The 15,151-nt window shown below is 55.0% G+C and overlaps 1 protein-coding gene and 1 long non-coding RNA gene across 2 annotated transcripts; one reads left to right on the top strand and one right to left on the bottom strand.

Annotated features, from left to right (window-relative positions):
* Positions 1–49: 49 nt before the first annotated feature.
* LOC142930621 (uncharacterized) lies at positions 50–6,407 on the top strand. Its single transcript, XR_012946582.1, has 2 exons — positions 50–171; positions 586–6,407. It is a non-coding gene; the product is annotated as an uncharacterized LOC142930621 (long non-coding RNA).
* APEH (acylaminoacyl-peptide hydrolase) lies at positions 2,423–15,099 on the bottom strand. The gene is made up of 21 exons (XM_032969783.2): positions 14,950–15,099; positions 13,118–13,247; positions 12,700–12,826; positions 11,826–11,919; positions 11,615–11,690; positions 11,350–11,483; positions 10,890–11,027; positions 9,484–9,616; positions 8,466–8,596; positions 8,240–8,300; positions 7,429–7,529; positions 7,061–7,112; positions 6,707–6,804; positions 6,409–6,619; positions 5,772–5,864; positions 5,466–5,546; positions 5,175–5,263; positions 4,498–4,688; positions 3,824–3,929; positions 3,021–3,127; positions 2,423–2,858 (listed from the first exon to the last, which is right to left on the bottom strand). The coding sequence occupies exons 1-21, from the start codon at positions 14,953–14,955 to the stop codon at positions 2,756–2,758; spliced, it is 2,262 nt and encodes a 753-aa protein (XP_032825674.1). The 5' UTR covers positions 14,956–15,099; the 3' UTR covers positions 2,423–2,755.
* Between the last annotated feature and the right edge of the window lie 52 nt (positions 15,100–15,151).

Genomic DNA, 15,151 nt, shown 5'->3' with positions numbered 1-15,151 from the left:
CCCCTCCCTCGCTCACCCCCCCACTACCACTACCCACCGGTCCCCGCGCGCGGCTACGGGAAGCGCGTGCGGACGAAACGCAGAAGAGCGGTAGCGGTTTAAACATTAAAAAAACGCGAAACACGTGGCGCCCGGGAATATTCGTCGACGGCGCTTGTTGGCGTGGTGTAGGTGGTGAATTCGTCTTCACGTCGAACACGAGGACGGGCTCGTTCGGCAATAACGCTGCGCGTGTGTTTCTCTGTGTTGTGTGGGGAGCGGTAGTGTAGCGGTTAGCGCTGCTGCGCTACGTACGCCGGCGACCCGAGTTCGATTCCCGCTCACGGCAAACGCCGGTGACGATTATCTGAACCGGTCCTGTGCCTCCCCGAGGTCGACTCAGCCTCACGCGAGTTCCCGGCGGTGCGGTGTGTAAACATCGCCGCGAGGGAGACAAAGGAGGCCAGGCGGGGTTGTTGCCTCACCCCCCGTGTGCTTTGCCTGTTTTCATAGGTGCTCGCTAGCAGCACTTGCCCCAACAGTCTGTTCAGGCTATAGGGAGGATCTTTGTCTTTTTTTGTGTCCGTGTGCGTTCTCCACGAGCAGCAGCGTCCTCCACGAGCCTCCTCTGAAGAATGCTGCTGCTGGGCAGTTGGACGCAGTCGCCCTCCAACAGCAACGGAGGATTGAGGAGCGACGCTCACGAGCGGAACGCCGGGCGGATAAAATGCAGCGAGTTGGCACAGTAGAGGACACAGCTGCTGCTGCATCTGGCAGTCATCTCATGGCACCTGGGTCTGTCCCGTGACCTCCCGTTTAGCGAGCCTTCGACACTTCACGTGGTAAGCCTCAAAGTGCACCTAGCCTGGCACAGGCGCCGTGGTGACGCCACTGTCACATAGTGGCGAATGGCAAGTTGTATTGGCGTGTCCGTGTGTTCAAGCTAGTGCGTAGCGGTAGTGTAGCAGCGGTTAGCGCTACGAAAGTCGACGGTCCCGAGTTCGATTCCCGCCCACGGCCAACACCGGTGACGATTCTCAACCGGTCATGGGTCCCCTCTCAGTAGACTCGGCCTCAAATGAGTACCTGGTGTGTAAACATCACCTATGGGGAGACAAAGGCGGCCAGGCGTGGTGTTGATCACCCATCCCCTCGTGTGCCGTGCTGACCTTCATAGGTGCTAATCCCTGATAGCACTTGCCCCAACAGTATGTTAAGGCTATACGGGGGATCTTTGCCTTTGTGTTCAAGGGAAACGTTATATTCACGGCAACTGTCGACGTTTCGGGCAATGACCCTTTATAAGACAAACCATTCATTGCGTTATGAAGGGTCATTGTCCAAAACGTCGCCAGTTATATATTTCGTTCTCTTAAAGCGACACTGTTATTGAGTAATGTTTGGGGTTTTTTTGTTTGTGCATCACTATCGACGCAGCATCATCGCCAAATAATGAGTTGCATTTATACAGCAGTCACTACGACTTGCTATGCATTGGAGTCTTCTCGGGTGCGTTCCCTCCTTCGGCTGCCACTCAGTCGTTAAGTCTCCACCATCGGCCATCGTCCATTCTAGCAACGTGGGCTGCCCAAACCCATCTCAATATTCAAAGTCTCTCGCCTTTTAATGTTTTCTGATCCACGCGTTCCTCTTTTGTCAGTGTAATGTCCAGCTTGTGTGTATCCCCATGCTTTCATCGTCTCCGTTCTATCGACTGCCGGTTAACGATCAAAGTGATTTCTCTAACCTGTGCGTGTTTTCTGATCCACGTGTGCCTCCGTCTCACGGTGCAATTTCTAGCGCGCTCCTCTCCATGCTGCTTTGTGCACTTGTCAATTTTGAGTTCAGTGCTTTTCATGACTGAACGTGGTGTTTCTGAAACCCGATTCATATTGGCGCACGAGACTGGAGCAAGCCACGCTGTTCTATGAGTGCAATTGAGTTTGCACCTCACGTCAATGTACATACCTCCCTGTGCCGGCTGCTGTTTTTAGGCATGTACAGATGCAGTTGCATTTAGATGCTCGAAGAATTTGGATTGCTGTAAACTCCTGTCCACACACTCCCCTATGCCCTCCCATCTCACTCGACTCCCCTCCATACACACTCCTCTACCATCCTACTCTACTCCCTTCCACGGACTCTCCTGCCTCTCCCGCACCGTCTAACTCTACTCCGCTCCACGCACTCCAGCCTCTCGACTTTCTCTTATCCTGCACCTATGAACCTGTGACAAACTGCTTCTAAAAAAAATATTCCTACGGATTCTGCAACAGCTTCTTGAGATGCGGTTGCGTTTAGACGCCGCTGTATGAACCCAGATGCTACCATAATGCAGTGGCGTTGTATCTTCTCCCACTGGAGGAGTCCTCGCACACAGAACTCACTTGATACCCACGCGTAATGAACTCGCACGCAATAAAAACACACCAAGAACCGCATGTGAAGAACTACGCACGTTGTAATTTCACTCAACACTACAAATCAGCTCACAGTGAGGTCAATCTGACCTCACCCGACCCCGATGTGACCCGACCCATTCCCATGCATTCCGATCCCCTAATCGGTCCCAAAGGGCAATCAAGGTCACCAAAATGGTGAAAAGATTAAAACATTTTTTTTGTCTTTTTCTTCCCAATTTAATTCTAACCGTGCTACCGGGGTCAAGTGATATGAGAAAAAATTTACGTTCAGAACTCTCCGCCCTAAGCAGCGCCGTCACGTGGTGTGCGAGGAACGGCCCGCGGGGGATGAGGAGGAGGCGGTGGTGGAGGCCCTATCCGTGATGCACCCCGAACCACAGCGCCGTGTTGACAAAGGCGTCGGCCTCGGCCTCCACTTTGGAGAGGGCGTGGTTATTGTCCGGGTACGACAGCAGCCTGCAGATACAACGGACACATGGGGGACACATGGGGGACACGTGGACGCGTCAACACTCGGGGATGCACGTGACGTCTGTCGTGATGCGTGTGTTGTGCCGCGTGTTGTGACGCGTGTTGTGACGCGTGTTGTGACGTGGAGTCGTGACGCGCATGCCATACCGCACGGGGATCCCGCGTGCTCGCAGTGCCCGCTCCAGCTCGTGTCCCTGCTGCGGCGGCACGCGGCGGTCGCCCTCACCCAGCAGGATCAGCGCTGGGGTGCGAACCTGTTACCACGGCAACCGTGTCAAACTTACCACAGCAACCACATTTGCGAGGCAGGCTCCACCTACTTTACCAAAGCTCTGCCGCCTCGTTCATTGTAACCCAGGATCACAATTGCACAATCCCACGCTCGCACACACCTGTGCTGCTGCTTGTGCAGGGTGAGCAACTCGGAAAGTGTGAGGTCACGTTAGTGTGCAGTGGTGGGCGAGACCTCAATGGGTGCTCGCTAACTAACAGCATTTGCACCTCCCAACAGCCTGCGCAGGCGATACAGGGGATCTGTCTGTACTGGCGAGTATAAAGTTTTGTGGAAAGCGGTAGTATAGCAATTAGCGTGCTACGTGATGAACTTGATGACGCGAGTTCGATTCCCGCTCATGACCAATAACACTTGTGTTTTTCTGAACCAGTGTCGGGCCTCCCCAAGGCCTTAAATGAGTAGCTGGTGCGGTGTGTTAAACAGCTGCCCTGGAGAGACAAAGGCTGCAGGACATGTTGTTGGCCACCCGCCGTGCCGTCCTTAATAGGTGCTCAGTAACAGCACTTGCCCCAACAGCATGTTAAAGGCTATATGGGGGATCTTTGTATAATGGTGTGTACAAATGAGTAGAGGTGCGAGTGAGTAGTGAGAGTACATGTGTGAGTAGGGGAGTGAGTAGAAGTGAGAGTAAGTATAGGAGTACAGGTGTGTGTACCTTTGCGATGTGCACGATGGGTGAGCGCTTGAGCATCGCGGCCAGCATCTCCGCGGTGGGAATCTGGGTTGCGCTGTATTCACCTAAACCAGCCTCCACCACGCACCTACAAAGACAAAATATCCCCCGTGTAGCCTTAACAGACTCATGAGGCAAGTGCTGTTAGCAAATACCTATGCAGGCCGGCATGTCCAGCCACCTTCGTCTCCCCAGTGGCTATGTTTACACACTGCACCAGGTGCTCATTTGAGGCTGAGTCGACCTAGGAGAAGCCCAGGACCAGTTCAGATAATCGTCACTGGCGTTGACCGTAAGCATCGAACTCGGGTCGCCGGGTTTGAAGAGCAGTGTGGTCAACTCAGTCATAAACGAGTACCTGCTGCAGTGGGTATGAAACATCAGCATTTGGGAGATAAAGACGGTTGGGCGTGGTGCTGGCCATGCCACCGGCCCATGTGCTGGGCCCAGCCTTCACAGGTGCTACTGACGAACAGAACTTGCCTCCAACAGCCTGTTAGAGGTTATACGGGGAACCCTTTGTCTTGTGTGCGTGTGTGCGTGTGTGCGTGTGTGCGTGTGTGCGTGTGTGCGTGTGTGCGTGTGTGCGTGTGTGCGTGTGTGCGTGTGTGCGTGTGTGCGTGCGTGCGGGCCCCCACCCCCCCCCCCCCACTCACCAGTCTGGGATGTCGGAGGCCCCGACCATGCTGGCGATGTTGATGACAGGGTTGCGCAGGGCGCACGCCTGGTAGAAGCCCGGGAACTGTCCAATCAGGTGCGCCGACAGGAACCCTCCGTGCGAGCCGCCCACAAGGAACACATGGGCCGGGTCGCCTACGCCAGACGCCAGCACTGTCGTGACAGCGTGCTGCGTGGCGCAAGAGCAAATGTGTGACGCGCGTGTGTGTGACGCATGCTGACGTAAACTACGCAGACGGCGACGTGCGAACGTGCGCGCACACGTGTAGTGCCACCGGCACAAAGACGAAGAGACGCATATACTCGCACGCACACAAACAGACACGCTTTCAGATACACATGAACACATGCATACACAAAGAGATGCACGCACACACACACACAGGGACACACACACATAACACCTCTACGTTTTTCTAGCCCACAGGCAGCGTATTTCCACATCCACCTGCTGCAGCTGCACTCCACCATTCCTGACCTAACCCTGCAACCCAAACCGCGACCTGATCCCTGACCCAATCTCTCATCGGCCCTGAAACCCAACCTAACCTGCGGTCCAACTCCCTTGACCCCAACCAATCCCGACCCATGACCCGAGCCATCGACCCAATACCACGACCCGACCGACGACCCGACCGACGACCCTTCCACTGACCTGCATGTCCTGCACGTCCTGCATCCCCACGTTCCCCGGGAGGGAGCGGATGCTGTTCTGGCCGAATCCGCTGGATCCGCGGTAGTTAACTGGGGCGACAGAGGGGGACGCACCCCGCGGGGGCCAGAGAGGCGGCGCAAGAGTGAGGGAGTGGGTGAGAGGTTGAGACAGTGGGTGGGTGAGTGAATGGGTGGCCGAGTGGGTACGTGAGTGATTAAATGGGTTGGGTGAGCGGGTGAGTGGGCGGGCGAGCAGGCGGGCGAGCGAGCGAGCACTTGAGTTGCTACTCACCAAGGAGGACGCCCATGCCGAGTTGGACCAGCGCAGCTGTGTTGAGGCTCCACTCGGCAACGAACACGGAGTGCGGACCTCCTGTGGCGGAAAACCGAGACACGGGGACCCGCAGAGACACATGGAGAGCACCAAGACACTGAGACAGGCAGACACGCACAGCCAGCAATCCTCGTCCACACCACATGCACGCACACACACACACACACCATGGATACACAGTCACGCTCCTCCGTGTGCCACATACCACGTGCTTACACACAGACACCGTGTGTGCGCACAGATGGTACACGCCTCGCCGCATACCGTGAGGGCACACGACCAGGGGAACCTTCTTGTTGGTCACCTCCGCTCCGGGCTTCCAGGGGCAGACGAGGATGGCTTCATAGTCCAGCTCAGCTGCGTGGGAAAAACAAAGATTCCACAGAGTCTATCGTGGCAGATACTGTCCACCAGCCACCCCACAACCATAAAAGCAACTGCATCGTGATGGTTGGCGTAGGTTGAAGGCGGGGAGCGCAGCCGTGGCAGCATAGAAGTACGCCAAGTCCTCGCTTAACGTGCGGTGTTCACGTAACGCGTTTTCACTATAACACGCTTCTATTTGGGAACACTTTTCGCACAACGCGGTTTCTGTACGATCAACAAACTACTTTATTGAGATGAGACCCATAAACTCGCATAACCACCTATAGACTCGCACAGACTCACACAGAGAGGATAGACTCGCACAGAGACCGTAAACTCGAATGTGATTCTACTAGATTCACATGTGCTGCTGCTCGTGCTGTGACGTATCTGCGGTACTCCGTTCCACTGTGCTTTCCTCAATTCCGTTGGCTCTTCTGGACTACTTGTTTTGTGATTGGCTGGGGTGCGATCTCAAAGAACAGATGATGATGATTCGGTGGCGACTCGAGCCCAATAAACCACGGTAACTCACGGAATTCCTTGTTCTGCTGCTCGGCGGGCGGAGTTAACCTCAGCACACTCCAGCTGACGTCCGCCAGGCCCGGCGGTGGCACCAGGAGAGGGGGCAGCCCATGGTCACATGACACGGCCGCTGGGTCACACGGTACAGCAGCAGCGGTCGTGTCCAGCGACGCCCAGAGGACGGGGGAGTCGGGGGAGCGCGCGGGGAGGAACCCGGCGACCTGGGGCACACCTCGCCCACATCAACCCTCATCGCACAGCGGGAACGTCAACCTCGCCAAATTCGCGTGCGTGCGAGTGAAGCTCACCAGGTGAGAAGGGCAGCTGGGGGAGGAGCGTGCTACCACCATGAGATCCTGAGCGTCGATATCCAGCAGCTTCCAGCAGCCAGCAGACTGATCTCCCTCTACGCATACACAACACAAAGATCCCCATATAGACAATCAGGCTGCTAGAGCAAGTGCTGTTAGTATGCACCTATGAAAGCCAACATTGCACGCGAGGGCATGGTGTGGTAAGCGCCAAGCCCTGGCCACCTCTGTTTCCCCCAAGTTTTTTTACACATGGCACCAGGTACTAATTTAAGGAGGCCCAAGAACATTTGAAGTATCGCTCGACACTATGGGATCAGTCCTGTAGGATTGGTGCCATGGTACCGGTACCTGCAGTGATGGGAGTAACGTCCCCATGTTCCGTGTCCACCACCACCAGCTCCTGCACACACGCACACACGTCAGCGTGGCGTTTGGTCAGCGCCAGAGAGTCGAGACGTATTATACAGGGATACTAACACTAGCACTTTTGGAACATGGCACACGGGATACAGGGAGTCTGGAACACCAGGACACTGAAACACTGGAAAACCAGGATGACGGGGCACTGATATTTGGAAAAATCAGGATGCCAGAATACCCGTACAGTAGAATAATTGGATACCAGGACGCTAGACCAGAGGGACACAATCACTGTGATGCCAGAACGCCGGGATGCCAGGAGATGGGAACGCCAGGACGCCGACTGATGTCCTCACCTGGCGGCTCCTCCATGCCGTGGCCACAACCACCCTCTGGCTGTCAGAGGCCCAGCAGCGAGTTGGCAGCTCGGCGCAGTACAGGCCCGGGAAGGCGTCCGCTGAACGGAAGCACGACACAGCACACACGGTGGGAACACTTGACCACGCGCTACAGTGGCGCTAGTGGCTATGTCGCACATGGCCTGTAACTCAATACTGTGGAGTCAGCGAGGGTTGGTGGATCACACACACACTCGATAAACTCCTTTCCCAACCTGCGGGTGTCAAGGTCACCATATCCTTGTCTTTGGCCAGAGTACGATCGCAATTCGGCAAGTGGGTTTTCTCTGGGTACTCGGGTTTTCTCCCACGTGTGTACACACTCGTTGATGGAGTTGGCTGAGCATGCCGATATAGGACCGCAGAGCTTGGGCAATTATTTGGAGCCAATCCTAGTTGCCCTCCACTTCTTTGTGCTTCCCCGTGCCTCTAAATCTTTCCCTCTTAAGGGAATCAGTAAAAAACTACTTTGTAGCACGTTACAAAATTCTAAACTCGTATGAACATTGATACACGGCACGCGTAACATGCACGGAACACACATATAACTGGATACACAGCATGAAACATGTGATACGTGCGATGCACGTGCACTTGGGACAGTTGATATGCATGGGACACACGATGCACACGTGGGAACATGGGACAGGACGAGCAGTCGAGACATGCGACACGCACAGAACATGTGGCACGCAGGATGCCCAGTGCAGTATCAGCGGCCGTTGCGACGTCACGTGGCGAGGCACGGGCAGTGTCACGTGACACTCACCGGACTCCGGGGCAGCCACGATATCCACAACCACGCGCGTCTGCTTCGTGTACCAGTCGTACTGCACACACACACACAAAGACAAAGATCACCCACGTAGCCTTTAATATGCTGCTTGGGGTAAGTGCTCTGAGCAAGCACCTTTGAAGGCCTGAACGACACCATACCCGGCCACATTTGAGTCTCCAGTGCTCATGGTGGGGGTGGGGAGGCGGGGATCACGCACCACGCGGAGCTGGCTGCATTGGTGGTGGGGGCCCCCCGCTGGGTTCTGTAGATACACCACGCGGCAATGGTCCGGGCTGAGCCGTGGCGACCACACGCACGTCTCATCCTCCTGGCCCTCGGACAGCCGCACTGCAACACACAAAGATGCCCCCTACAGCCTTAACAACGTTAGGGCAAGTGCCGTTAGCGAACAGCACATAGGAAGGCCAGCACGGCGCACTAGAGGGTGTTGTGGCCAGCACCAGGCCTGACAGCCTTTGTCTCCCTCGTGGTGATGTTTATACACTGTACCAGGTACTGAGGCCGAGGTGACTGAGGGAAGGCCCAGGACCGGGTCAGATAAACGTCACCGATGTTGGCCATGGGTGGGAATCAAACTCCAGTGGCCATATTTGTGGCAGTATCCTAACCACTGTAAACCACTCCACCCCCAAAAACACAATGCACAACACATACACTGCACTCCACACATATACACCACACACATTGCTCACCACACTGCACGCCATACAGCACACACACTGTTCACACACACTGCTCACCACACTGCACGCCATACACCACACACACTGTTCACACACACTGTTCACACACACTGTTCACACACACTGTTCACACACACTGTTCACACACACTGTTCACACACACTGCTCACCACACTGCACACACACTGTTCACACACACTGCTCACCACACTGCACGCCATACACCACACACACTGTTCACACACATTGTTCACACACACTGTTCACACACACTGCTCACCACACTGCACGCCATACACCACACACACTGTTCACACACACTGCTCACCACACAGCACGCCATACACCACACACACTGTTCACACACACTGTTCACACACACTGCTCACACACACTGCTCACCACACTGTTCACACACACTGTTCACACACACTGTTCACACACACTGCTCACACACACTGCTCACACACACTGCTCACACACACTGTTCACACACACTGTTCACACACACTGTTCACACACACTGCTCACCACACTGTGCCCCGGAGAGGTCGATGTAGTAGAGCGCTGAGCGGCGGTTCGTGCAGTACGTGATGCCCAGGCGGCCCGGTGCGGAGCTCCAGCCGACAAACAGCACCCCAGTGTCCGCCGGTGCCCACAGCGCCTGCACGCACACAAAGACAAAGATTCCACGATAGTCTTAATAAACTGTTGGGGCAAGTGCTGTTAGCAGAGCACCTATTAAGGCCGGCACACGGCAAGATAGGGTTGGTGATTCTAGATTTGAAGCTTTCGTGACTGCAAGGATCCACACTCTTTGGTTCTATTCGGTAAAGTCACGTAGGTAAAAAATAAAATAACAAAAATCACGACGTTTCGGCCACAACACAAGTGGCCTTCATCAGGTGAAGGGACCGTGCTGTCATGAGGACAGCGTTGGAGTGAAAACAGCCAAGCCCAGGTCGCGTCCTTTAAGCTGTGTGGGAGGAAGCAAAACGCTTTGACAAAGGAATTAGCATAAAATGAGCATGATGTACGTAGGAGGTGCATGGGCCATGATGGACCAGGAGCGGGTGGGGACCATGACGGACCAACAGCGGGGGTGGGGCGGGGGGGGGAGTAGAGTGAGTGAGTGGAGTGAGTGAGTGGAGTGAGTGAGTGGAGTGAGTGGAGACAAAGATTCCACGATAGCCTTAATAAACTGTTGGGGCAAGTGCTGTTAGCAGAGCACCTATTAAGGCCGGCACACGGCAAGATAGGGTTGGTGATTCTAGATTGGAAGCTTTCGTGACTGCAAGGATCCATAGTCTTTGGTTCTATTCGGTAAAGTCACGTAGGTAAAAAATAAAATAACAAAATCACTCACTCCACTCACTCAACTCTACTCCCCCCCCCCCCCCGCTGCTGGTCCGTCATGGTCCCCACCCGCTCCTGGTCCATCATGGCCCATGCACCTCCTACGTACATCATGCTCATTTTATGCTAATTCCTTTGTCAAAGCGTTTTGCTTCCTCCCACACAGCTTAAAGGACGCGACCTGGGCTTGGCTGTTTTCACTCCAACGCTGTCCTCATGACAGCACGGTCCCTTCACCTGATGAAGGCCACTTGTGTTGTGGCCGAAACGTCGTGATTTTTGTTATTTTATTTTTTACCTACGTGACTTTACCGTATAGAACCAAAGAGTAGGGTTGGTGATGGCCAGCACAATTCCCGGCCACCTTTGTCTCCCTATTGCTGAATGATTACTACACACCGCATCAACAGTGACACGAGTAAGAATTTTCAGGGATGCGCCTTTACCTTCACACGTCATAATAATGAATACGAACTATAGCGAGCGCAGATTTCGCGCAGCGAGTGAATGACGCGAATCGGGTGCGGAGCGGTGTGTTGAGTGGGGTGGTGAGCATCGTGTACATGTGTTGAGTGGCCCACCTGTCCCGGGCTGATGTGCGGCGGGAGCCCGTCTAGTACGCTCACGGTGCCGCTCACCACGTCCAGGATGCACAGCACGGGGTCGCTCTTGTTCACCAGCGCCTCACCCCAATCCTCGCGGAACAGGAACTTGTCTCCCTAGCACCACACGCACACAGCGGAGACATGATGCATACACACAAGGGGGACATCACACACTCAAACAGCAGAAACATACACAGGAGCGAGACACCACACACACAAACGGTGGGACACCACACACACATAGCAGACATCACGCACACACGGGGGGGATTCACCAGACACGCACACATGCACATGTAGAGCAGCCGCAAACTGAACATTTATGCAGAACAAATTAAGTAAATAATACTTTAGCTTTTTGTCGGTCTGTGGTACCAGGGTCTGTCTAAAGGGTGTCCGTACTAAGGGGTCTCTGTGTGAAGGAGGTGTGTGTTACCGGGGCGTCTGTCTGGGCGGTGTTGGCGCTGGGTGGGCGACTCTGGAAAAACGTTGTCCCCTTGGGGCGTTTCTTCTCGGCCACGTAGAGAAGGTGAGACTCCGAGTTGGACCAGGCCAGCACACCAAACTGCCCTGTGTGCGGCACGCGGCGCACCAGCCTCGAGTCACACCACAACTCCCCGCACTTCTACCACGGGTCACGCTGCACCCCACGGCACGCACGCACGCACGGTCTCCCCTCGCCACACTCCTCATGTTCTCACCGTCATCGTAGAACTTCCCGTGCTGCTCCAGAGCCTCCAGGTCGATGTTCTTCTCCTTGAGGTTCCCATTCCAGATCTACGGCACACGACGGCACAACCGCCACGGTGAGATGCTAACGGCATGCGACGGCGATGTCCCGTGTCTGGTGCAACACAGTACGGTATTTGCTGTAATGGTACGTGGCGTAACGCAGACAATCACTGCCATCACCTCGAGGAACTGCTTCTCATCTGCGCCGCCTTTTCCCCCAATCTTGCGCAGAATGGCGGTTAGAGTCCCTGATGGGGACACGCTGCGCTTCAGCCTTCACAGACACAAAGACAAAGGTCCCTCGTTTAGCCTTAGTAAACTGTTCGGGCAAGAACTGTTAGTGAGCCGGCATGGCACACGAGGCGGTGGGTGGCCAGCACCATGCCCAGCCACTTTTGTTGCCCAAGTGATGTTGACATGCCGCACCAGGTACTCATTTGAGGCTGAGTCTAAAGAGGGGAAATACCGGACTGGTTCAGATAATCATCACTGGTGTTGGTGGCTGTGAGCGGAAATCAAACTCGGGTCACACACGCAGACAAACACACACACACACAAATGACGCACACAATGTGAATGGCAGACTGGGTAGGACCCTTAGCTAAGGGCAAGCCTGCCAGGCGGTTGGACACATTCACCTGGGTGTGACTTCTACGGCGTGCGGTGTCAGACATTTTTCCGACAACTATTTTCGTCGTTTTGTCCACTCAGTTGAGGAATTGAACCGATTACTCGAGCATTCAGTCCCTCTACCGATTGCCACTTCGATTACTCAACTTAAACAGGGAACAAGTTTCACGTCTGTTCCCCACGTGTGCTGCTGGGAGGGGCTTGGAGATGTTATCAGCGTTATAATCGTGCTTGGCGTGGCTTGTAGGGGGTTTCCCGCCTTCGGGGGGCAGGATGCAGAAGCGGCTTCCATTTTCAGAGAGGGCCCGATTGGCCAAAAAGAAAAAAAGTAATGGATTAGAATTTATAGTTGATTAACAACTAACTTAATTGGCCAATCCACTCAGCTCGAGCCACTTCCTCGTGGGGAGCACCCCACACTCACTCCGCGTGCATCTCCGTGGGCCCCCCCGCTGGGCTGGTGTCCACAATGGTGGCCCCATCGCGGAACACGCTGTAGCTGAGGCTGCAGACCACGGACTCGGCTCGCTCCACGTCCCGGTAGGACCACTCTGTGTCACACGCAACGGAAGGGCGGTGGGGGTGCCGGGCAGCGGTTATGAGATTTGGGTGAGGTCACAGGTTGGCGAGGTGTGGGTGATGTGTAGTGATGTGTTTCTGACAGCTGGTGAGGTGCGGTGAGACCTGGGAGGGCCCAGGCTGGTGAAGTGTGCGTGAGTCAGGTAGTACGACTGAGCTGGAGGCGATTCAGGGCTGCTGCGGTGTGGGTGAGTAAACGAGGGCTGGCGAGGTGAGTGCGCGTGGGTGAGTCGAGGCTGGTGAGGTAAGGGCGACGCTCTCACCGGTGTGCACCAGGCTGTAAGCCCCCCCGTGGCGAGACCTCATCTGGGGACCAATCCTGGCGCGCAGAGCGACCGGCTGCTTCGCCACGTCTCTGAACGCGGCCATCACCACCTTCACGTGCTTTAGATTCTGAGAGGCACAGAGAGACACTCACCAGGGCTACTCGCCACACACCACAGACAATTCCCACGGCTTGGAGCACTGTACCCGGGCTGCAGCAGCCAGTTCCTACGGTACCTCACTGCACCAGCGGATATAATTCAACGCCAAGCGGTCGGGGTGATTGATGATCCAGGATTCGTTCAGTCACTTCCGTATCACTCTAACGCTACTACTAGCATGGTTACTGTTCCTCTGAACTTCACTCAATTATTCCTCCACCCATGTTAAGGACTATTCGACACCGTCTCGTCTCATTCACACTGCGGTGGACCGCCACCCTCGGTCACAACAACAAAGACAAAGATCCCCTTAAATACTTAACAGACTTTTGGGGCAGGTTCTGACCACACCATCCCCTCGTGACACACCACGAGGGGATGGTGTGGCCAGCATCACGCCGGCCACCTTTGTCTCCGCAGTGCTGTTTACACACCGCACCAGCTACTCGTTTGAGGCCGAGTAGATCTAGGGGAGGCCCAGGACCGGTTCAGATAATGGTCACTGGCGTTGACCGTGAGTGGAAATGGAACTCCGGTCGCCTGGTTCGTAGCGCAGCGCGCTAACCGCTGCACCACCGCTCCCCACAACAACGCCCACTCACTCTCCACACTGCAGGGCACAAACTTTTCTGCTTCTTGCCTCAACACTGCTCCACTTTGGAATTCTCTCTCCCGTCATCATCATCATCGTCTCTATTCCCCAAGCTCTGACAATATTAATCACCTTGTTAAATAAAAAAAAATCGTGTTCCACTTCTCTATTTCACCCTCAAAATTGCTGTTTGTTGCTGGATGATCACTTTTGTGGTCTTGATATTTCTTTAGTGAACAATAAGTACTGTTTTCACTCGGAAACCAAAATGATCGTGAAAAGAAAATTAGAGTAACCGGTTTGAGAATTCTACACTGCACTGTGCGCCCATTTGGTACCAAGGCGAACCCCGCGGGTGTTGTGCACTGAGGTCAACTTGCTGCTTTGATCTTGCCGCTGTTTGCTTTTGTCATTTTGGTGACCCGGGACTCTCTTGCAAGGTGATAACTCCTCTATCCTGGTCTCTGGAGTTCTCTCCTGGTCACACAAAAAAAATAATCCAACTGCAGCCCTGTCATTTCCACGCTAATTGCCACGGTAATGTTTATAAGATAAATAAATCAATGTTTATCAAATGAATAATTCTGTGCGGTCACTCGCCGCGAGCTGTCGCGTCAGCTGTGGTGGCTACGCCGCTCGGTGTGGGCACGGCCAGAGCCAGTAGGACAAGGCACGGTTTGAGACACGCAATCACTGGCGGAAATCGGACACAGGTGGACACGCAAGCTGCAGGTGGACACGCAAGCTGCAGGTGGACACGCAAGCTGCAGGTGGACACGCAAGCTACAGGCGGATACGGACGAGAGGGGGACACGGACATAGGTTGACACAAAGGTGGACACGAAGCTACAGGTGGATATGGACGAGAGGTGGACAAGGCTAAAGATGGACAAATGCATAGGTGGACGACGACACAGGTGGGCATCGACAATAAACTACAGCAAGGCTGTGGACGAGAGATGGACCAAGGCTATTAAGGTCACGCACACAATCTACAGGTGGATAGCGACACGGCTGCCACAGGTGGGCGAGGATTCGTGTATGTGCACCGCACTCGCCCGCCCGCCCGCCCGCCTACCTCCATCGCTTCCGAGTCGCCCGCTCCGACAGCGCCTGCCTGGAGGCGTCTGACGCGGGGGGGGCGGAGTCACGGGGCCCACGGTCGCCACCCTCACACACGCATCTCGGACGCCATCTTGGTAAGGGGCGAGTGGCTGCGACGCCTTGATGACGTCACACAGGGGGGACCGCAGGTAACCATGGCGACATTCCCGTAGCAA

Source organism: Petromyzon marinus, chromosome 42 (genome assembly GCF_048934315.1).
Source record: "Petromyzon marinus isolate PM22_M1 ecotype Great Lakes invasive population chromosome 42, UKy_Petmar_22M1.pri1.0, whole genome shotgun sequence".
Lineage (NCBI taxonomy): Eukaryota > Metazoa > Chordata > Hyperoartia > Petromyzontiformes > Petromyzontidae > Petromyzon > Petromyzon marinus.
Note: the sequence above shows the minus strand (reverse complement) of the source record. Positions and strands in the feature narration are given on the sequence as shown.

Excerpts from the sequence above, each read along its gene's own strand:
- APEH (XM_032969783.2), bottom strand. Across the intron at positions 12,827-13,117 it reads TTACAGCCTGGTGCACACCG|AGTGGTCCTACCGGGACGTG; the intron begins GTGAGAGCGTCG and ends CGTGTGACACAG. Across the intron at positions 3,128-3,823 it reads CCATCGTGCACATCGCAAAG|GTTCGCACCCCAGCGCTGAT; the intron begins GTACACACACCT and ends CCGTGGTAACAG.